The sequence below is a fragment of the Phyllostomus discolor genome, chromosome 2 (assembly GCF_004126475.2).
Source record: "Phyllostomus discolor isolate MPI-MPIP mPhyDis1 chromosome 2, mPhyDis1.pri.v3, whole genome shotgun sequence".
Classification (NCBI taxonomy): domain Eukaryota; kingdom Metazoa; phylum Chordata; class Mammalia; order Chiroptera; family Phyllostomidae; genus Phyllostomus; species Phyllostomus discolor.
Genome location: NC_040904.2, coordinates 164454775 through 164477637, shown reverse-complemented (window position 1 = coordinate 164477637; position 22863 = coordinate 164454775). Strand labels below are relative to the sequence as shown.

General features: G+C 52.4%; 1 protein-coding gene across 3 annotated transcripts in view; it reads right to left on the bottom strand.

Annotated features, from left to right (window-relative positions):
- Nucleotides 1-6765: 6765 nt before the first annotated feature.
- LOC114512870 (keratin, type II cuticular Hb2) overlaps nucleotides 6766-22863 on the bottom strand; it is a 40546-nt gene continuing 24448 nt past the window's right edge. For 2 of the 3 annotated variants that reach the window (XM_036018967.1, XM_028532079.2), the window contains one exon: nucleotides 21100-21949. In XM_036018967.1, coding sequence (XP_035874860.1) covers nucleotides 21747-21949 — 203 coding nt within the window. In that variant the 3' untranslated portion in view covers nucleotides 21100-21746. Of the gene's footprint in view, nucleotides 7667-8193; nucleotides 8226-8440; nucleotides 8662-10159; nucleotides 10286-12824; nucleotides 12990-13358; nucleotides 13455-14144; nucleotides 14206-15703; nucleotides 15913-17701; nucleotides 21950-22863 lie in introns of those variants that run through there. The other variant, XM_028532767.2, reaches the window with a different exon arrangement.

Below are 22863 nucleotides of genomic sequence, written 5' to 3'. Positions count from 1 at the left end.
TATTTGACATAGTTGGTCATTCCCTTTTTCTTGAGATACCTTCTTCTTTTGGTTTCCAGACATTACACTCTCCAGATTTTCTTGTCATATTACTGGCTGCTTCTCTTTAGTTTTCTTAGCAGTTCCTCTTCATATCTCCAACCTCCAGACACTGCAGCACTCTTGGACTCAGCCCTTATACCTTCTCTCATCTTTATATGCATTCCCTCGCCGAGATCATACAGCTTCATAACTTTAAATACTATCTATCCACTGATGATTGCCAACGGCCTATCTATCTTTATCCTGGACTTCCCTTCTGCACCCTACATGTATACATTTTTAAAAAAATTCTCACCCAAGGATATGCTTATTGATTTTAGAGAGAGAGGAAAGGAGAGCGGGGGGAGAGAGAGACAGAGAGAGAGAGAGAGAAACATTGATGTGAGAAACGTTGATTGGTTGCCTCCCACGTGCACCCTGACTGGGGATCAAACCCAAAACCTTTTGGTGTATGGGACAATGCTCCAACCAACTGAGTCACTTGGCCAGGGCTCCACATGTATACTTTGATCAATGTCTTTATTTGGATATCAAATAAGCATGAAAACCTTAACATATCCAAAACTGTTCTCCCACACGTTCATACTAAATACGTCCTTCCACTTGCCAGGCTCACTACCCCTGCAGTAGCTCAGGCCAAAACTCTGAGAACTATCCTTTATTCCTCTGTTTTCTCCATATCCCAACTTCAGTGCATTGGCAAATCATACCTTCTTAATGTATCGGCTGCTGCTCTTCACCACCCCCACTGCCACCAGGTGGGCCCAAGCTCAGCACTTCCCACAGGGACCACTGATGTATCCTCCAGCTTGTCTCCTTGTGTCCTCCTTTGCTTCATTCAGTCTTTTCTTAACACCATGGTCAGTTGCCCATTAGAAACCTGTTAGATCATGACATTTCTATGCTCAAACCCCTTTAACAGCTTTGCATCCTACTCAGAGTAAATGCCACACACAGTCCTCCCTCCCCTTTCACCGACCTCATCACCCTCAGCCACCCTGGCCTCCCAGCTGTCCGTCAAACAGGCAGGAAAACCTCTGCTGCACACACTCTCCCACTCGCTCTTTTTTCTGAGGGGAGCTCTTTTTCCTCAAATAGCTACATGGCTACATCCCTCAACTCTTCCAGGTCTTTGATGAAAGGCCACCCCTATTTAAAACTCCTCCCCCACGTACCGGCTATCTCCCCTCCATGGCCCCCTCTCTCCTTAGCAGGCCTCACTACTGAGGCCCAGTCCTGAAGGGATTTGCTGGCTTGTAGGCTGCCATCTCTTGCTGGAATGAAGCTCCAGGAGGCAGACACTGTTGTGTGTTTTGCTCTCCTCTGTGTTTCCAGCGTACAGTAGTGTGGGGCATGTGGTAGTCATGTTACATAGCTTTGTTGAATGAATGGATACACCACAGAGATTAAAAGTGGGGCAGGGAATGGGAGACAGGAACAGGATGAACCAGGAAGAGGAGTTTAGGTATCTGGTGGTGCAGAAGCTCAGACGCTCACAGGGGAACCAAGCCAGTTTGCCCTCCAGCTCCGGCTTCTGGGGGCTTGAGTTTGGTGCTTGTAGGAAAGGGCATTCCCCCTTCTGAGGCCAAGCAAGGGGATCCAGGAGAGGGGTAAGGGGACCAGAGGACCCCTAGGGGTGAAAGGAAGAGGGGAGCTAGAGGGATGGCATAGAGAACACCAGCTAGGGTGCCAGGCCCAGGACAGAAGACTTGACCTAGCCCTTGGAGTTTTAGATGGGCCTAGATTCAGTCCCCGTGCTGCCACCTGCCAGCAGTGTGGCCTCAGACAGCGTGTACTGAGGGCAGGGTGGTGGCAGGGTTCTGCTCTGGGTAGCAGGCAATAAAGCGTGCTCTTCTGTAGAGAACTTGAAAAACAATAATATAACCAACTAAACGTTGATCAGTTTTTATTGTCACTGTGCACCGCTAGTCTGCGAATACCCTGCCTCTCTGATATACAAGTGACCTGGGGAAAATTGTTTAACTTCTCTAAGTTTCCCCATTGGTAAAATGGAATGATCTTTACTTCCCAGCACTGTGAGGATGAAGTGTGAAGGTGATTGGGTATACCCGGTATGGTTATTGTCATCCATTTTTCCCTGCTGCCTTTCCTTCCTCCCTCTGTCTTTTTCTTCTGCCCATTCTCCTCTGTCTTACACAATCTTCCCTTCACTTCTCTTGTAAGTAGTCATCCCTGGTCCGGTCCAGCACCCCACCCCCTTCCCGCTCTAGCAGGTGTGCATTGCCCCATCAGCCATTCCTGGGACCGTCCCATGTCTGGGCTCAGCTTCCTTCAACCCTGACCAGGCTGGGCGGGGTGGGGGTAATTGGGACCAGGCAAGCATAACCCCTGTTCTGGGATGAGCTGACACCATCAGCAGTTTATAGTTCTGAGGCATTATTTCGTCAGATGATGCATAACACCACCCTCAGTCATTTTTAGGGGGTGACAGGTGGGGAGAAGGGGAGGAGTTGCCCTCGAAACTCCAGGCTGAAGGTTTTGCTGCCCCAACAGTTTCTTCTTCCTGCTGTCAGTCAGCCTGAATTCCATCCTGAGATCTACTGGGAGAGCCTCACGGTGCTGCTGCAGGGTGATTGCTGGCTCATTCCCACGCTATCTGTGCAGCAGGGAGGAGGGGAGGGCTGGATGGAGGGGCTAAGCAGGGTCTGGGAACACTGGGCTCTTGGTGGCTGTGTGTGTGTGTGTGCACGCGTGTGCTGGGGCATGTGGTAGGGAAAGAGGGTAACAGGGAAATCCCAGATGCTAAGAAGGCTTTACTAATAGCCACCTTCTTCAGAGTGTTTCCGTTTTGCCCAGAGACAAGTTTGTGCTGGAGAGAGGCCCTCACAGGGAGGTGCTCAGGCTGAGACATGCCCAGTGAGAAAGGAAGCTCAGGAGCCCCTCTGCAGAAGGAAGGGGACAGTGAGAGAGGCTGAGTCCACCTCTGCCTATGCCCTCTCAGATTGATGACCCTTAGATAGAATCTAAACACCTCCCTGGAGAGGTAACACACCCCTCTTGTGTGGGCCCATCCCCACCCTCCAGGTAGGATGATTTGTTTGAGGTTTAATCCGGATTCCTCATGTGCCCACACAGCCTTATCCATCCAGTTTGCTTCAACAAACCTTTTTTGTGTGCTGACATGTGCCCGGCGTTGTACGTAGGTGCTGGGGTGGCTGGTGCCCAGCCCTCTTCCTTCAGTCAGACTCAGTTTCCCCTCCACTGCTCACAGTGTCATTTCTGAAACCATTCCCCACAATCCAAGCTTTGGTGGAGGGTGGCAGTAGTGGGTGCACCTGAGGGGGCTAGGGATCCTGGAAGGGATCCTGGAGACAGACAAGTGTCTCTGGGGGCAGAGGCAGAGAGCACCTGAGGGCGGGGGCAATGGGGACAAGGTAGGGCCTTGTCAGGAGAAGAGTGGCCCCGGTGAGAAGGTAAAAAGAGAGACAAGGAAATGGGAGATATTTCTGGTGAGACAGACACAAGAAGCTGCATTCTGGATTCTCCCACCCTCCTCAGGCTCTTGGGGGCTCCCCAGCAGTCCTCACAGGGGGTCTCTGGAAGGGCCTGGATTTGGAGTTCCCAGGCAAATGGAATACAGTGAGGCTGTGGCTTCACCCAGCGGGGTCTCCCTTCCTTGCCCAGAGCAGGGGGTGGAGCCTGATCCTCTCTGTATCCCAGCATCCTGTGAGGCTGGTGCCAGGGAGAAAGAAACTCAGAAGGTATTTGCCCAGGTGAGCAGAGTGTGAATCACTGGGCCACCACTAGGAGGCACTTTCCCCCCACCTGCCTTGATTCACCTTCTGGGAAGAGAAGGGGGTGGGGTGCGGGGTGTCACTGCCACACATCACTAAGGGTGTTCCCTTGGTGGAAATTCTGGAGGGGGTGTGCCCAGGCCTCTGAGATCACAGCCAGGCCTGATCTGGGGCATCTCCGTTACTGAGTTTAGTCTTGCCTCCCCTCCTCAGGGGCCTGGGGCCTGGGCACTCTGAAATGGGAAGTTCCAAAGGGATGGTCCACGGGCCCAAGCCCACCACTCAGTGTTGGTGGAGGAATCTGTCCTCCCTCTCCTCCTTTATTCTGGTGGGGAGCTTCCTGGGCCTCAGGTAGTCATCTGTGGGGTAGAGGTGGGCGGTCTGTTAGAATCTCCTAGACCAGGGCATCCCTGTAAGTTTTCAGAGCTTTGATGTATTAATCAGCAAGGAGCTTGGATGGCTCTAGGGCCTGTGGCTAAAGTGGAACCGTCAGATACGTCCCCTTCACAACAGGTCTCAGGTCTGTGGTTTCCTGTTCCAGGTCTGTATTCCCTGCTATTTGGTATTGAGATGTAGTTTTCACACCATAACGTTCACGCATTTAAAATGTATGATTCAGTGACTTCAGTATATTCCTAGATGTGAGCAGTTATCATCACTGTCAACTTTAGAACATTTTCACCACCACTAAAAAAACCCCCTTTAGTTAGCACCCCCATGCCTCCCCTACCCTGCCCATCTCCCCATCTTCACCTGCCTCTGGCCCTGAGCAACCACCAATCAGCTGGCTGTCTCTATGGATTTGTGTATTCTGAACTATCTCAATATATTGTAGGGTCTTTGTGTCTGGCTTTTTTGTACCTTCCATAATGTTTTCAATGTTTAACCATGTTGTAGCACGTATCAGCACTTCATTCCTTTCTATGACTGAATAATATTCCATTGTAAGAATGTACCACATTTTCATTATCCATTTGTCTGTTGATGGACATTTGGGTGCTTTCCACCTTTTGGCCATCGTGAACAGTGCGGCCATGAACATCCACGTGCAAGTTTTTGTGCGGACGTGGGTTTTCATTTCTCCTGCATATATACCTAGGAGTGGACTTGCTGGGTCATGTGACAACTCGGTGTTTAACACGTGAGGAATCACCAGACTGTTTTCCAAAGTGGCTGCACCAGCATGCAGCCCCCGCAATGGGCTCTAGGTGCTGTGTCTGCTGTGCCTGCTGGGAGAGTTGGCCCTGACTGGGCCCGTCTTGTTCACCATTGTGTCACCAGCCCCTGGGTGGCCAGACCCATAGCAGGTGCTTGGTAAACATATACTGAGTGAAAGAAGTAAGGGGATGGGCTCTTTGGAATTTTCCGCCCACGAGTATGACACCTAGACCTCCGTTTGGACTCTGTCCTTACAGTCCTCTCTGTGAGTCTCTCTGACCCCCGCTGGGCATCATTGGGAGCTGCTTTTTCTCTTCACTGCCCTCCAGCCTGGCTCTCATGAATGACCCCCCTGTGAGGCAGTGTCCCTCCACTGTCCAGAGGGTATCACGGTCACCTCGGTACCACCAGCTGCTCGTGCAGGGCCAGGCCCAGAACAGACACTCTATGTGGGGCTGTGGGGGAAAGGGAGCTGTGCCTAGGGCCCAGGAAGGGGAGCCACAGGGGGAATTTGTGGTGGGGGGTTGTTTCAGGGAACCAACCCGCCAACCACAAGGAGGCTATCGGCCCCACAGAGGGTGAAACTGTTGCTACCAAGTCTCATTTCCAAATTACCAAAGTCTCAGACCTTGGGGCTCCCTAAGCAGGGAGAGGAGACTTGAGGGATCTTCTTCCTGGCTGGGCTGCCACCCATCCTCACTGCTTCCCCTGGGCCAGCACTGTCCTGCACCAAGACCGGTCCAGGATGGGGAGGCAGAACCCAGGCCTTGGAGCCTGAGAAACATAGACAAGATAGGGGACCCAGGTGCCGGGGACCATGTTGCAAGGAGGCCTATGTGCAATAGGCATGTGGTTTTTAATGTGGCAAGTGCCTTGTACACTATTGGGGTGTGATGTGCGTCTTTTTTAAATGAAGTTTCTTTTTTTAAAGATTATCTTTATTTATTTTTAGAGAGGGAAGGCAGGGAGAAAGAGAGAGAGAGAGAAACATCATTGTGCGGTTGCTGGGGGCCATGGCCTGCAACCCAGGCATGTGCCCTGATTGGGAATCGAACCTGCGATGCTTTGGTTCACAGCCAGTGCTCAATCCACTGAGCTACGCCAGCCAGGGCTTGATGTGCGGTTTTTAAGTGCAGTTTGTATGGGTCTACATTGATTCCAAGGGCTGCTTGTGAATTGTTCACAGGTAGTTTTCCCATTTCTATAATAACCTTCATTTCCACCCCAAGTCCCCCAGCTTCCAGCCCCCAAAGGCTGCTTATTTGTTCTCCTCAGAGGAGCTCCCTCATTTCACACCCCACAGAGCAGATCGAATAATCCTGACCCCTGTAACCTGTGAACAGTTCATTTATTGGGAACAGTCAAGACCAGAGGCTCTTGGCAGAGTGGATCCTTGGGTGGGTGAGGCTTCTGCAGATGTGGTGCTGGGCGGGGGTTGGGGGAGAGCTCTGGGGGGATGGGGTCAGCCTAGTACCTTCTCCTCCTCCTCCCTCACAGCCCCAGAGCTAGAGCCTCCAAGAGGGTTTGGAGGCTCTCCATTGCTGTAGCCAAGGAAACACACTTGTATCAGACCCAAAGCAAGAGGAAGTAAAGGGAGAGAGAGTAGGAACCAGGTGGCTATGTACAGAAGGGGTGAGGTCGGGTGAGGCTTGGTTCCTCTAAGCAAATAATGCCAGCTCTGATTGTCTCTCTGTCAAGTGAATATTCCTTGTCCCCTTGCCTTTGTTCTAGGCATGTCTCCACCATCAGCAGCCAATGTGAGCTCAGGAAAAGGTGAATTTTCATGGCGTGAGTTCAACACATCTGAGCAGGTAAATCTACTGCCCAAAGGCCACCTGTTGATTCTGTGTTCCCTGAGAGGACCGTGGACAGGTCCTGAGTGATCTCCAAATCCTGGCCCTTGCCTTTCGGTGAATTCAGAATGAAATTTTGGAGTGTCTCCTTTTGACATTTGCAAAAGTGCATGTTTTAGGTGTATGTTAAAAGAAGTCTGTTTTTCTTGGTACATGAGAATCAGGGGTAAGGGAAGTGGGGAACCTCCAAGGGCTGGGGGAGGCTGGCTTTGTGGGGACACTTTTGTGATTTAATCCACAGAGCAGAACCGTGATGTGCCAGTGGCTTCCTCATTTGGAAGAGAAGTGGTTGGGCACCGTTGCCGTTCTCTTGGCCACTCTAGGGCCTGACTGTCAGCAGCAGTCTGGGCTGCATGGACGATGCCTTCCTTTTCTTCCCATCCTACCCCCACCCCAGGGCCTAGCTCAGGGTCTGCACACAGCTAAGTGAAAAGTGACTCTAGAAGATACAGTGGACTTGAGGAATGGCTCCCAATGAACATCCAAGGGAAACCTGAGGTCAATACAGGAAGGCGGGGTTTTGGAATCTCCTGGCCTTCTGCCCTGGTAAGCATGGGCAACATCCAGGCTGGGGGCTGGTGCCCTGCATCCTGGACTTGCAGCCTCTGAAGCGGTGCTAACACTTGTGGGAGGAGGAGCCATCCCCAGACCCTAGCTTCATGCTGGAGCTCTGCCCGCTTGAGCAGCCCAGGAGCCCCTGGGGCTCGCAGGGGATGTAGAGTTCACCTGTGCCCACCACGCTGCAGCCCCCACTGTTCTTGAGGACAGTGGTGCCCCCTGGGCAGTATTCAGTTCTCAGCAAGGGCGTGCTGACCACACACGGCTCATACAAGATGGCACCTTTTGAGCTGCTCACGGCTGCGGGAATAGGAAAGGATGCTCAGGGCCCTGAACTGCCTGGCTCCGAGGACGTTGCCTTGAACTGCTCAGTCAGGCCATGCCCCCCACCTGCTGCCACTCACCTCTAAGGAGCCTCCCATCTCAGTTACCAGTTCCCATCCCAGCCACAAAGAACCTACGAGTTCCCCACATGCCTCTCCTCCATCGCCAGAGCCTTGACTTCTGCTTCACCCTCTCTGTGTCTACTTGTCTGAACCTGCTTCAAATCCTTTCTCCAAAAAAGCATCCCCTGGTCAGTAGGTTCCTCACAGCTTCTGGGCCTGGAGCCCTGAAACCATGCTGCAGACCTGCTCCTCATCCCGACTCCCAAAGCCTTATGCAGCCTCACAGGGGAGCTTCTCCCTCTGACTGGGAGCTCCCGGCAGCCAGAATCCTCCTTTGGGGTGAGGAGGCATGCCGAGGCCTGGGCAGGGGTGCTGTCGTCTACGTTGGCTTGCTCAGCCTCCAAGACCCCCAGAGCCCCTGGGGAGTGCGCATGTACTCACAGATATTCACGGGCCCAATGCCTTCACACAGCCTGGGGTGACAGGAAAAACACACAGAGTAACTACATCGAAGAAGACAAGGCCGACGCGGCGCCTCACTACTCCTGACCACACCACAGGCCAGGTTCACAAGGAGGGCCTGCAGACTGCATGCCGCTCTGGGTGTTCCGTGAGCGTGGGATGGGCCATAGCAGCAGCAACCCGAGGGCAGCACAGTGTCCACACCTGGGGCCCATCCTTGACTCACCGGCTCTCCTCGCCCTCCAGCAGGCGCCTGTAGGTGGCGATCTCGATGTCCAGGCCCAGCTTGGAGTTCATCACCTCCTGGTACTCCTTGAGCAGGCAGGCCATGTCCTGCTTGGCCTTCTGCAGGGCCTCCTCCAGCCCAGCCAGCTTGCAGCGGGCGTCGTTGAGGGCCACTTCGCCCTGCTGCTCCGCCTGGGCCACTGCAGCTTCCAGTTTGCAGCGCTGGGGGAGAGGGCACAGAAGGCATTGCTGGGGGCCTTTGGAGCCCTAGGCTGACTCTCAGAGGAACAGAGAGGATGTGGTCATCGTGAGATAATAGAATGGGTACATGTTCTGTTATCTGTCACTGGCACCGAGCTCCTAAAACTCTCGTAATTTCACACGTGATAAGAACACTGGGATCATCTTTGTTTCTACTACTTGGTCTTTGTCCCAGGTTCCTTACAGAGATCTCCTAAGTTCCTTGGAATTTCCCAAATGACAGCAGTATCTCCTGTTCTAACGAGTGACTCTGGGTGGGCTCCTGGATGGCTCCCGGGTGAGGGTGGGTCCCAGAAAGACCAGGACACGATCCGAGGCTGGGAATTTTCCGTCCCACCCTCCACCCTCCAGACTGAAGAGAGGGGCCAGGAAGGATAGGCCATGCCTGCGTGAGGAAGCTTCCGTTCAAACTCCGAGGTGGGGCTCAGGGGCTTCCAGGCTGGTGGACATGTGGAGGTGTCGGGACAGCGGTGCACCCAGAGACAGCGTGGAAGCCCGTGCCCTTTCTCACACACCTTGCCCTGTGCATGCCTTCCTCATGCATGTTCACTTGTATCCTGTGTTGTATCCTTTTATGACAAACTCAGCAAGTAAACTGTTTTCCTGAGTTCCGTGAGCTGCTCTAGCAAACTAATCAAGCCCGAGAAGGGGGTTCCAAGGCACGGCAGACTGGTCAGAAGCTCAGGTGACAACCTGGACTTGTGATTGGCATCTGAAGTGGGGCAGTCTTGTGGGACTGGTGGGACAGCCCTTCACCTGTGGGATCTGATACTGTTTCCATGTAGATACAGTCAGAATGGAATTAAATTGTAGGATACCCAGCTGGGATCGCAGAATTGCTTGGTGTGGGAAAAAACCCACACATCTGGTGACAGAAGTGTTATGAGTTTTCCCACAGTCTTGGTTACATGGCAGATTTAAGTCTGCTGTGGGTTTCATCCTGGGATTGTTCCTCTGGGGGAGTGGTACCAGTTCCCCCGTCTGTAGCACCTCGAGGAGATCCAAGAATTTCTCTGAGACACACTGAGCAATTTCTTGACAGCTAGTGGATTTTAAGTGTCTGGCTGGTCTTCACCAGCCTAGGAGAACAGGGTGGGTCTGATTTTGTGAACTCTGCAGAGTGACCTTGAGTTTCAGGATAATTAAATTACAGTCTTGGGGTTGGAAGAGACTGTGGGGACCATCTTTTCTATGCTCCCCTCTACTGATGCCCTCTTGCTATTTCATCTGTGACAATAGGTCGCCTGGCCTCTGTTGGGGACCTCGCTGTTTCCAAGGCTGCTCCTCCTGCGGTTGGTCAGCTCTTTTGTAGAAAGGGCTGTGCCTCTCGTGTGAGGCAGCTTGAGTTTGTTCCCTCTCCCACAGCACTCTCAGGGAGGGTGCAGCCGCCCCACGTGGCCAGGCTAGATGTCGGGTCAGCCTAGGATGAGCCCTCAGAACAAGGTCTCTCTGGCCTCACCTGGGCTTTGACGTTCTCATTTTCTTGCTGCAGCCGCTGGATCAGCTTGTTCATTTCCAGGATCTCGTTTCTGTGGTTGCGGAGGTTGTCGCAGTGGTTCCCGGAGGTCCGCTGCAGCTCCTCGTACTGCCGGGACCGAGAGGTCAGAACCCCGGTGCCCTGCTGTGGCACCTCCTGGCCCCCTTTCACACTGTCCCGAGTCTCTCCTCCGATAACTTCCTGACTCAGGTGCCCCCTGGATACTCATACTACCTCTTCTCCCCATTCCCTGTCCATTTCCGGTCAATTTCGGAGTTCTTTCCTGGGCTGCTCCTTAGTCCCTGGTTACCTCCCAGCCCTGAACACTCAGGTTTCTTAAATTTTCCTTCAACTTCTGTGCTTCCTTCCTCTCTGTTTAGCTGTTCTGTCTTTTCTTTTTCTCTCTGCCCCAGAGCTCAAAGTTCTCCTGAGGGATCCTCCCTTTCAGATGTCCCTCTGGATCTCAGAAGGGTTTTCTGTGCTCAGCATGGGGTGGCAACAGACCGAGGATGGACTGTGTCTGCCCCCATGGTGAGTACAGTAGTATATTCTTGCCCAAAGCAGTTGAAAACAAAATGCAATGTTATTTCTACCTCAGCTGAACTTTCTTTAAACTTTGCAACTCCAAAGCCAATTTCTGACTAGTGTGTTCTAGATGACAGATTTTTGAAAATTAGCCAACTAGATGTTCTGCACACGGTGGAGAGGAGCATTTTGCATGGACACTGCAAGACAGAGATAAGTACAAATCTCTCTTTGGCCCTTTGGGTATTTGGTTATTGTGTGAAAGCCTACAGTTGCTTAATCAATATCTGCTCTCCTCTTCTTAAAAGAGTTCTTCTTTTGAGCCCAGATAGGAAAATATTGCTCAGCCTTCTTATCAGTGAGATCTATGGCCCTTGCTGGGTAGGGTTTCCAGAAAATTTCTTTGAAGTGGAGGATGACTCGGTTGGCATTTTTTTCCCCTCTGTGCTTCTGTCTGCCTGGAATGAGTATGTGAGGTTGGTGGTGTGGCAGCTGTCTTGAGACAGGAGGCAACCATGAGGATTAATAAAGTGATGTTAATGGTGGCAGAATAGAAAGCTAGACGGGGCCCGTGTCCTTGATGGCGACATAGACTCCTTGGGTGAAATAACTTGAAGTCTATTTCTGTACTTCAAGTTATTTGAGAAAAAGTGAAAACCTAAGTTGTTTTAACTAATGTTTTGAAAAAACTCTCTGGTCCTCACAGCTAAATACAATCCTTGAATAATAGAGTTGTCTTTCTGGTTTTGACTTAGAAGGATGGGAAACTGAGATTGTTTGTTCTGAGCCCGCTTGACTGATGGGCAGCCCAGGAGAGTGGCTGGAGGAGAAGGGACCAGTCAGGGTGAACCCTGGTGTGGATGGGCCACAGAACTACTGGGAACTCACTTCAGGCCAGGGGCTCAATATCTTTGGTCACCATGGATCTCCAGAAAATGGGCAGAATATCGCTTGGGGCACTCTCTGAGCAATGGTACTCACTGGCTTCAGAAAACAAGGCCAAAGTACTCAGCACAGCTCTGCAGATTTGCTGTGCTCTGGTCCCATGCTCCCCTTCCAGCCCCATCTCCTCATGGTCCTTCACACTGGGAACCTCATTTTCATGCTTGGCATCCTGGCTGCAGCTGCCCCACAGCCAGATGCACCCTCCCCTCATGCTCTGCTGATTGAAATCGTGCTTGGCCTTCAAGATCCAGATCAAACGCCGATGGCTCTGCCATTCCAGGCGCTGCACGTGACCAGGTTTTTCTGTTTGGTTGGTTACACATTCCTCTCCCCATGGACTGTAGTGTCCTCGAGCACAGGGGTGGCCTCTCGCTTAGTGTCCTCGTGGTGCCACACACCTTGGTGAGACCATCCTTTCCTGGCTACCTTCTTCAAACCCCATTCCCACCACACTTCCTACACTTCTCCTACCCCGAGCCATCTCCTCACAGCATGCATCACCATCTAACGCATGTGCACTCGCTTGTCTTGTTCACTGTTGGTGCCCCCCACTGCCCCGCCTCTAGAGTGACAGTGACGTGAAGGCAGGGATGTTGTCTGTTTTGTCCCCTGCCAGCACCCAGCATTTAGACAGTGCTCAGCACATGATGGATGCTCAAGAATCAGCGGTCGAATAAATACATGGATGAGCGAGTGAGTGAATGGATACATGGTGCCCTTCACAGATGGGGCAGGTGAGACTGACATATCTGTTCAATCAAATTGCCATTGGGGACACCAACTGCCCTTATAGCAAGCTCCTCATTACCTAAGTCTGGGGCCACCTTAATCACCCTTTCTGCTTCACCATTAGTACCACTGCATGCCTTAGCCTCCTCTAACACTGTGAAGCCCAGAGTCCTCTTTGCCATCATTGCCAATTAATATTCCTTGAATTCACATCAAGGGAGCCTGTGGATAAATAAAGCTGGAGCACCCTGGCACTGTGATAATAGACCTGGGCTGTCTGTGGGGTTCACTCTCCAATGTTCCATAGGCACCTGGCCAGGGGCCTGGCAGAAACACCAGGGACTGGGGTCTATGGGGTACTGGGGTACTGGGGTCTACTCTGTCATTATCTTCTCACCCACTGTCTGGGGAAGTGGGTCCAGGGACCCCTCCCCAACCTGGGCCTCACCCGGCACTGGTACCAGGCCTCTGCTTCAGCTTTGCTGCGGCTGGCGATGTCATCATACTGGGCCTTGATCTCGGCAATGATGCCGTCCACGTCCAGTGCCCGGCTGTTGTCCATCTTCACAACGACTGAGGTCTCTGAGATCTGAGACTGGAGCAGGCAGATCTCCTGGGGGGGTTGGGTGAGGACGGGTGAGGTGTTTGAGGATAAAGGGAGAGAACCCACTCTGACCTTCCCAGAGCAGTTTCACACAGGACTTTGCTGTGGCTGTCCTGGGCCGTCAATCACCCACTTGCTCCCTGTCCCCCATGCTAGTTGCACAGACACCTGGGAGCCAAGGTCTGGGCCATCAGACCTTGAGCTGAGCTGGGCCACCAGCTGGCTGAGAACCAGCTGTCCCGTCCTGACTTCTCCACATGCTCATTTTGCAATCTGCTTGTCCTGAAACGTACCCACTGGGCAGGAGCTTTCCCAGCCCAGGGTCCTCACAGAACTGGCCCCTGATCTACCACCTGCAGGTGGTGTGGCTGCAGGTACCTCCTCATACAGGCCTTTCAGGAAGTCGATCTCCTGGACCAGAGCCTCCACGTTGGTCTCCAGGTCAGACTTCATCAGGAAGGCCGTATCCACATCCTGCATTCAGAGCATTGACATCTATAACCTGGGGCCGGAGGAAGGTGGAAGAGCCCCCAGCCCACCACCAGCTGGGCCATTCCTAGCAAGCTAGTGGTGGGTAGCAGGTGCAGGACCCACCTTTCCTCACTTAAGCGCATGTGAAAGTGAAGGGACCACAAAGCCAAAGATGGAGGGAGGGGTCTCTAGCCCCAGGACCGCATGCCTGGGCCTGGCACCTTATTGGGGAAGGATCTAAAGGGAATGGGGTTTAAAGGAGCCTTGAATGCAGCTCCTCAGAGCTCACCATGCAGGGCCCGGGCCAGGAGCTACCTAGCTATCTGTCCAGGAAATCACAGCAATGGTTTTCATCGTTTGGGGTTTGAGTCAGAGTTTTTGTTTTGACTTTGATTTGGCATTGGTTACCTCCGCAGCTTCTTGGGCAGGTGTGGACACAACCTTAACCAGCTTTGGCCCCTATGAATTGGGAGGTGGAAACCCAATCAATCACTGCCCTTTAGCAAGGGGTGGGGATGCTGGCCCTCCTCTTCCTCATGGTCACTCGGGCTGGCATTGGGGCCTGGGGGTGAGAGATCCTTTTGCGTGTGGGTGGGCTGCAGACTCGTGTGGACACGGTGCTGGCGCTGAGTGTCTTGAGGCCAGCCGGGCCTGCTCAGGAGGCTCTCTCCCTGCCTGTGCCAACTCCCTCACCTTCTTTAAGGCAACAAACTCATTTTCTGAACAGGACCGCAGGGACAGCTCCTCTTCATATCTGGTGGCATGGGCAGGAAAAACAGTTTTAGTCAACCTGTGGTGTTTGGAAGGGACCTTGGTATCAGACCTAAGAGAAGGGGCCTTTGTGGGGCAAAGCTGCCTCTCACTGACTCAGCACTCTAAGGAGTCATCAGGTCCCTCTCCTGTCTCTGGACACCTCTAGCTGCTGCAGCCACTCATGACAATTGATTATTACTATAGCCTTTCATTAACTACTTTGCCAGTTTACCCCACTCCCATTAGCCTGTTCCTGTGATGAATCATCCTTTGGGAAGTCCTTCCTAAAGCTAACTTCATTCTATCTTGCTGCTAATGAAGCCCATTTTAGCTGATCATTTCCTATGGGAAGGTGGTGAAAAGCTGGCTGCCTGTGGCTGACATGACTGTCTATGAATTGTGTTGTTCTAAGAGTTGGCTGTAGTCCCTGAAATCCTAGCTGACCCCATGCCCTCCTCACCAGAGAGTCCTGAGCCTGGTCCCTACTTGCAGGTCAGTTTCAGAGGTAGTAATTACCCTCTTTACCAGACCTGCAGACATAGCCCAGCTATTTCCTCTAGGACTTCACCCACTCACTGCCCCCTAAGGCAATGGAGTCAAGGTCAAGAGGTTCAGTCTGGCCAGAATGACTCAGGTCGAAGAGCAACATCGATCCAGTAAACGCTTAGCTGGGCTTCCTGACGCCCATCCTTCCTTTTCCCAGTGGAACTCTTCTGCATCGCCAGCACTGGGCGCGGGAGCTTACCCTGGGCTTTGAATCCTGCCACAGTCAAGTGCTAATTGTGTGACTGTGACTTGTCTTCTCTGTGCCTCAGTTTTACCATCTGTAGAATGAGGATAACACTGGTCCTGCCTCACAGGGCTGTTGTGACTGAGTTAATGCATCACATGTGTTAATATCTGCAAAACACTGAGCCTGGCATGGGATGTGTACTGTTGGATGTTCTTAATAAAATATCTTCTGCTCTCATCCTCTCCTACTGTACTGTAGCACGTTTAAAATCCAGAGTCCTCATCATCTTGAGCTGTAAGATGTGGTTCAAAGAATTGCTGGGAGAGGGGCCTATCAGAAGAAAAAACAGGGGGAACAAAGCCCTGGAGTGAAGAAGGTTTGGGGACCTGTTTGGGGAATAAGATGTAGTTCAGGAAATGCCAAAGGTCCGGTAGAAGATAGGTCAGAACAGGCAATTTGGAGCGGAGCCCTGGGATGCCAGAAATGGCAGGAGAAAGATGATGTTTTACATTGAGAGAGAGGATAGGGCCTTTTTTAGGCAGGGTGGTGGGAAGGGAGATGAAGACCAATTTCAGAGTTTTTGCCATGTGACAATGGGCAGTATCCTAGATGCTGTGCCTACATTATCCTACCTAATTGTTCTGCCAAAGAATGAACTTAGTTTTAGGCTTCCCTAAAACGTTTTATAGATGGGGAGACCAAGGCCCAGACGGTTTACGTAGCTTGCCCTGGGTTCCCTGGCAGGGTGAAGTCGGAGCAGACTCACTTTTTTTTGTAGCCCTCCAGTGCATCCTGGAGGCTGCAGAGCTCCGTCTGCAGCCTGACACGGTCCCCAGCCACGCAGTCCAGCTGCCTCTGGAGGCTGCAGATGTAGGCCTCGAAGATGGGCTCCACGTTGCTCTGGCAGCACCTCTGCTGCTGCATGAACTTCCACTTGGTCTCTAGCAGCTTGTTCTTCTGCTCCAGAAACCGGACCTGCAGCCAAGAACAGGATGTCATTGGACAGCAGGCTTCCTGGGGACCATGGCTTGGAGAGAGTAACTGGTAGTGTGGGCATTGAATCAGTTTCTGCTCTCTCTCCTAACACACTGCTGCCAACATGCTGCAGTTTACAGATTGGGTCTCCGGGTAGACTGGTACTTGAAGTTATGTCTCTGTGTCCCTCCTGCCTGGGGAAGCGTATAGGACCCACCTCCCACCCAGTGCTTGCACGTGCAGGGGAAAGTACACTGCCCCACAAGGCCGGGGCAGGTACTCCTTCTAGTCCAGCCTGCCTGCCTGCCTGCCTCCCACCAGCTGGTACCCTTGTCCAGGCCATCCCATCCCTTTAAGCCTTGTTTTCTTTCCTAAAGCTCCTACTTTGGGTTGTGCATGGGAAGCACTTCATAGATCCTCCTACTAATGTAAGCAGGTGACATTATACCCAGGAGGGGTTGGGCTCTCTTCAGTTACAACCCAGGGACGTGGTGGGGAGAAGGTGGTATCAAAGGCTCTGTCCCAGGACTTAAAGCTCTTTTCACTCACTCTGCCCCATCCTGCACGGCTGCATCCAAAAAAAGTCCTTGGTACAGTAATGTGGAGAGCTGCTGGCCCACCTCCCCCACTTTTGTGGCTTGGAAACCTAGATTAGGAGAAGCTGAGTGAGTTGACCATGGTCACCCAGCTGGCCATCGGCAGAGGCAGCACGGTGTCCGGTCCTCGCTCTGGAATTCTCCCTATTGTGCGTTGTTTCCCAGAAGAACTGTAGAGGAAGTAATGTTGCCCTACTTTTCTGGTCAACTGGCACATCCTCAGGAGGCTTCCAGCCTCACAGAGGGTGTTGTGATACTGCTGACAGCCAGGGCCGGTGCTGATAGAATGAGCTTACAATCAGAACTTATAAGCTTTCAAAATTAAACTGTGTGACAGTTCCCATTTACTAAGACAAGTTCCTTTTTGGAAGGGTTTTGCATCTATTACCTCCTCTAATTTTCCCCCCACCATCCCCCCACCTCTTTCTACCTTCCCTGAGGCTGGGAGATAAATGGTTTGCATAGGGCCTCAGGGTAGCAGTCAAGACTAGAGCCAATGGGTCTCCTGATTTCTGGCCCAAGACTCTTTGCCCTAAACCCTGCAGTCACCACAAGTGCCTGCTCAGACCTTGGCATGGGTTCTGATCCCCAAGAGCCTTTCTGGGGTGTGGGGAGAAGTCCAGAGGAGGCACAGGGTGACGGGACAGTTCAGTGTCTTCCAAAGACAGCAGGCCACCCTTTCCCAAAGGCTTTCGGAGTTGTGGCTCTGGGTTGACAGATATGACTTTGGTCACAAGCCTCTTCATCCCTGGCTTTCATTGCTGCACCTTCTCCTCATCACAGGCCTAAGCTGATGGCAAATTTCGAGGTCACAGTGCCCATTCCCACCTCCACACCCAAAGGTCTGGCCCCATCTCAGGCACTTAGAAAGCAGCTCTGCTACTAAAGCCTCATCAAGAAGGTCTCTTAGGTTGTTCCTCTCAGTATCTATCATTGCTTTGAAAGTTCCTCTTGTAGTCTGACCTCAAGCAACCTTGGTGATATCCAGAGAGAGATGACATGCTAAAAACAAAGGATAAGCAAACAGAAATGTTTTGTGCTGACCTCAATCTCACCCACTTTCAATGATTGGTGGTTGTGGAGTACAGAAGAGGTCAATAGATGAACCATGGCTTCTTATAGTCAGTCTTTTCCTGTCCCCCCTGGACCAGATACAAGATGTTCTCTGGATCTGACAGTCCTGGACTTCTTACCTTGTTGATGAAGGATGCAAAGCGGCTGTTGAGGCACTTGATCTGCTCCTTCTCGTCCCTCTTCACACTCTGCACAGTTGGGTCAATTTCCAGCTGGAGTGGGACCAGTAGGCTCTCATTGATGGTGACAGGGGTGATGCAGGCAGAAGGCCCACAGGTGGCCCCAATTCGGTATCCAAAGACAGGAAGGCCACACCTCGAGGCGACCCGGGGCCTCCCAAAGCCCACATTGCACAGGCTCCGTGAGCCAAGGCAGCCCACGACTCGGAGGCCCCCGCCACCCCCAGGCCGGCATGGCCCCTTGTTCACTGCATAGTGGGTGACCACCTGGGGGAGGACAGCTGAGCATGAGCTGAAGCTCCGACTGCCACATCTGGAGCCCTGCTGGAAGGATCGGCACGACATGGCAGGAGAGAGAGGCAGAGAGGTGGGCCCTGGTAGGGAGAAGGGGAGAGCTTCAGGTCAGCTCAGCTCCCACCCTTTTAACTGGTAGGGGGATGGAGGGCTGAGCTGGGTCAAACCCCCAATCACCATTAAATCACGTTTATGAGCTTGTGAGATTGGCAGCTCTAAGTACCCCAGTGGATAATTAGAGTAGCAAAGAGCAGAGAAAAGGTGCCAATGGTCAGTGCTGGTGGCCCTATAAAAAGTCCCATGTGTCCTGCTTCCTTGTTTACAGAGGTGATGAAAAGGCCAACCAGACAGATGTGTTTGGCACATTCAGAGTCTCAGTCTCAAGGGAAGGGAGAGTTCGGACTTTATGCCATTTCGCAGGAGAGAGGGCATGAATTAGAGGCCAGCTGAGATATGTTTGAGGATGCTCTACTTCCTCAAGGCTGTTTTTATGTGTTTCTGCAGATGTTCCATGCCCAGGTCCCCTCATGGACAGGTGATCCTAGGAGCTCCCAGGGCAGAAGGTTTTTGGGTGGGAGAAGCCTCAGTAAGCCGCCTGGGCCCTGTCTCTTCTCAGGCCAGGCAGGATCCTGGCTCTGGCTCCCTTGCCCTTTGTTTTTCTACAGCTCCTGAGATAGAAGCCTCCAGACACAGAGCCTTGTCTTTAGGGCTTGTTTAGTCCAGAAAGGCCACAAGGGACTCAAGAGGAGATGCCTTGTACTTGACAAGAGGAGAGGAAGGGATGCTTTTCCAAAACATGCAGCCATGTTGGCTATTAGGTTGGGGTTCCATGTCACTGTTTCTTTGCCTTTCTTCCCACCCATCCTGAGCCTCCCTGAGCCCCAGGATATCTCTGGGGACAGTTGTTTCCCTCAGGAATTGTTCAGGTGGATACGGGATATAAGCCTTCTCCCCAGCATCCAGGTCACAGCTCTTTGAAGATGCTTGAACTATTACCCCTATTCTGTTCCCTCCCCCTTTCCATCAGTCCCATCAGTGAAACCGCTGCTATGGCCAATGGGTCTTTCCCTTCCACATCGTGACTTCTCCCAGGTCAGAATCAACTCAATAATAGTGAGAACATTTATTGGGCGCTTCCTCTGTGCTGGACCACCCTGAGCTCTACATTCATTATCTCATTGAATTCTTATGATAGCACCATAATGGAGCTTCTATTTTACAGATAAGGAAAGTGAGGAACAGAGTTGTTCACCTCCGCCAAGGCTGGGTTTAATTCCATCCTTTCTGACGTCTCTGTGTTCTGCTGCTCTGGTGGAGGGAAGCCTGGGTTAGGAACTGGGGGTCTGCTGCCAATATGCATTATATTTTCCTGTTCCTTGGCTTTCCCACCTGTAGATTAGGAGACTGGGACTCAAACCTTTCTTGTGCTCAGAAATTCTCAGTCAACTGTGACATTCCACAATGTCTCCCCTTTGCATAGTCTTGACTTTGGGTCCCAGCATGCTGAGGAGGGAAGATTGGGCTGGGGCAGGTGAAGGCTGTAATAAGAGACTGTGGGCGATGATGGGGTGGGGTGTTGCATGGTGCATGGGAAGGGGATTCTCATGGGACCCTGGAGGAAGTGTCATAGCACTGGGCTTAGGAGATGGTGTTGGTGGTGATGGTGACCCTGAGCAGTCAGACCAGAGAGCACACTCCCTCCAGGCTCCCACCTGAGGGAATGAATGACGTAGAGGGCAGACCCATGAGGGCAGGGCTCACTGGGGGCAATGTGGACATGGGGGAGCATTCCCTAGAAATACTGGGCCAGTGACTGGGGTCTCAGTGACAGTGTTGGACTCCCCGGAGCCCAGGGCCAGAGCTCTGGGGCAGAGAGTAGGGTAGTTCGTTGGAAGGCACCTGCTCCCAGAGAACACCAGCTCCAAGGTTATCCTTTGAATGTCAGATAGGACACAGATTCAGTCAAGACCTAGAGAGCTTGGTGACATTTTATTGAAGCTATTTCAGGCAACAGGCAGGAACAGGGAGTGGGCAGTTGAGAAGGGTTTTAAACAATCAGAGGAGGGGTGACTTTTTCTGAAGCAGTGAACTCTCCAGTGTTCATGTCAGCTGTGTGGCAGCCCATCTCTACTTGCCTTGGGAGTGCATTTTGGTCTTGAATACATAGCAGGTGTTTTTAGGGTTTATGACTCTTCTAACTTGATAGGGAAATTGCCCTGTGAAGGCCAGCCTCAGAAAGGTCTCTGTGCTGCCATCAGTCCCCTATTCCACCACCACCCTACCTCTACCCGTCAAGGGGCCAGGCAATGTGTCCCCCCAGGAACACTGAAGGAAGAACTGCCTGTCTTCTGAGTCTGCTCTCTCAGGCCTTCCCTGTGAGGCAGGGCATTTGGTGGCCTGCCTGCAAGAGTTTCATTTGTGGCTAATGCTGGGGGTGGGTAAATCCACACAATAGACACATCAGAGACAGGAAGATGGAAAAAGAAAGGTCAGGAGGGAGAAAGGAAAGATATTGCCAAACGGAAAAGTGAGGGAAGGAGAGGAAGAAAGGAGAGAAACAGGGAGAGAGGAGGAGCGGAGGGATGGAGAGAGGGAGCACGCAGGAGGGAAGATGATGAGTAGAAAAGGAGTGAGGGTGAAAGAGAAGGTGGAAAGATGGGGTAGAAAAGGAAAGAAAACTTCCCAGAAGAGATGTGGCCAGCACAGAGAAGAGAGAAGTCCTGAGCCTGGCGGGTTATTTTTCAGGAGGACTCCCCCAGGGCAGTTCTAGTAGAGGCTGATTGGGCTCCTTCTTCCAACATGTCTGTTGTAGGCTCCTGGTGCTGGGCTGCCTTTCCCACATGCTCACAGACCCTGCCTCCTCCCCTCCTCATCAGGACATTTCTGTTTGGGCCCGTAATTCTAATGTGGTTTAAATGAGGCAGATTTGGAAGGAATTTGGCTATAAAATATCACCTAATGCAGCCCCTGGCCATAAAAATCTTTTGGATTCTTGATAAGATTATTCCATTCTCCTATAATAATCAAGAGTTGGTAATATTTGGATGGGTGTTGATTTCTCATTCAAATATTCTGCTCATAGGAATTGTCAGGGGAAGTGGCTGGTGGCCTGGGTGAGGATAATAAGGAAGAAGGTGAGAAGGCCATATGTGGGCAGGGTTTGCAAACATTTTCCTGGTTTCCGTGGTCTGCAGGAAAAGTGTTCTGCCTGTGCTGAGAAAGCTCACATGGAAACTCTGGGCCTAGACTGCACTCAACTTCCTTGGAGCACCAAGGTCAGTTCTATGCCCCACCCTGTGAAGGACTGTGGTTGCAGTGGATGTGGGCCAGACAGGAGAGGAAGACCAACTGCATCCCTGTTCTGGAAGCTACTGAAGGGCAGAGTCCTAGCCCAGGTCTTGGCTCACAGCAGTTGAATCAGCATTAGTTAGAATGGATGCCTATGGTCCCTGGAGGGCTCTGGGGATGGGGAACAAGTGGGTGCCTCTGTGGGGACCTGTCTGAGGCAGAGGGATGGGTAAGGTGACCTCAGAACTCACAGACCACTTCTCTGCTCCCTGTGCTTCCTGCTGCCAGGATTGATTGTGTGCAGAGGGTGTCAGCAAAGCATGCGAGGGCCTTGGGGCTGGGAAGTGGGGGCTTGGTGGGGCAGGGTGAGGGACAGAGAGGCAGCAGAGGCAGGAGGGGCCCTTTAGCTCCTATAACTCTTTTTAGTAGACGTCTTGGAGATGATGCGCATGCTGGAGGTGCTGCCACCCAAGTTGCGGCCACTGGTGGAACTGAAGCCGCCACCGCCGCCCAAGCCATAGGAGAGGCCACTGCTGTAGCCGCTCCCGCCTACACAGAGGCCACTGCCTCCGCTGTAGCCCGTTCCGCCCGAGGAGGAGACCACAGCTGTGGAGAGAAGGCACAGAGCACACTGGCAGCTTCCTCCAGTTTCCCAAGACCCACCCTGCCCAGACTTGGTGCCCATGGGGCTCCCTCCCATGGCACTTCCTCAGGGAACAGGAATCTCCTCTGCCTCCCAGGAGCCAGGGTCAGAGGGTGGGCACGGACTCCTGTCCCCATTGCACACTGCCTCAGTGTGAGCATCGGCACAGGACATCACGCTTTTCAAAACCCTTTCACAGCTGTGACCTCACTGATCTCAACAGGCCTGAGGGGAGGCTATGACTATGAGCTCCCCATTTCACAGAGGAAAGACTGGAGGCACAAAGAGATCAAGATTGGACAAGCCCAACGTCAGCCCTGCCAGAAACCAAGGCGTTAGGCTCCCACATGGTGTTCCTTCCTCATCTATACCAGGGGCTCTCACTGAATGGAACTTGAGACCCTGTACACTGGGAGGGGATCCTGGACTCCCATGCTAGAAGATGCCGGGAGGCCATCCAGATGTACCTCCCTGGATGCCAGTCCCTTCTGCTGTGTCCACAGGGACAACTGTTTAGCTTCTGATCAAATACTTTCAGTGACAAGGAGCTCACTGTCTCTAGATGCAGCTGTCCACAGCCCGTCAAACATCTGAAGATGTCTCTTTGACCTCCCCTCCAGTGTATATTTCTCCAGGGGAACTATTCCCATTTCCTTTATTAATCAGTTTCCAGCTCTCCCCCATCCTGTTCTCCAGCCTCCCTAATGTGGTATGACCCACACAGGGCCCAAGGGGACTCTACTTCCCATGATCAGGACTCAGGGCTCCATGAATGCCACCTGCTGGGTCACTATGGGAGATGGTTCCTCCTCACCTCCCTCCTGTGGGCTGAGGCCAAGCCAGGCCAGTCACTGCTTGGCTTGTTCAATTAATTTGC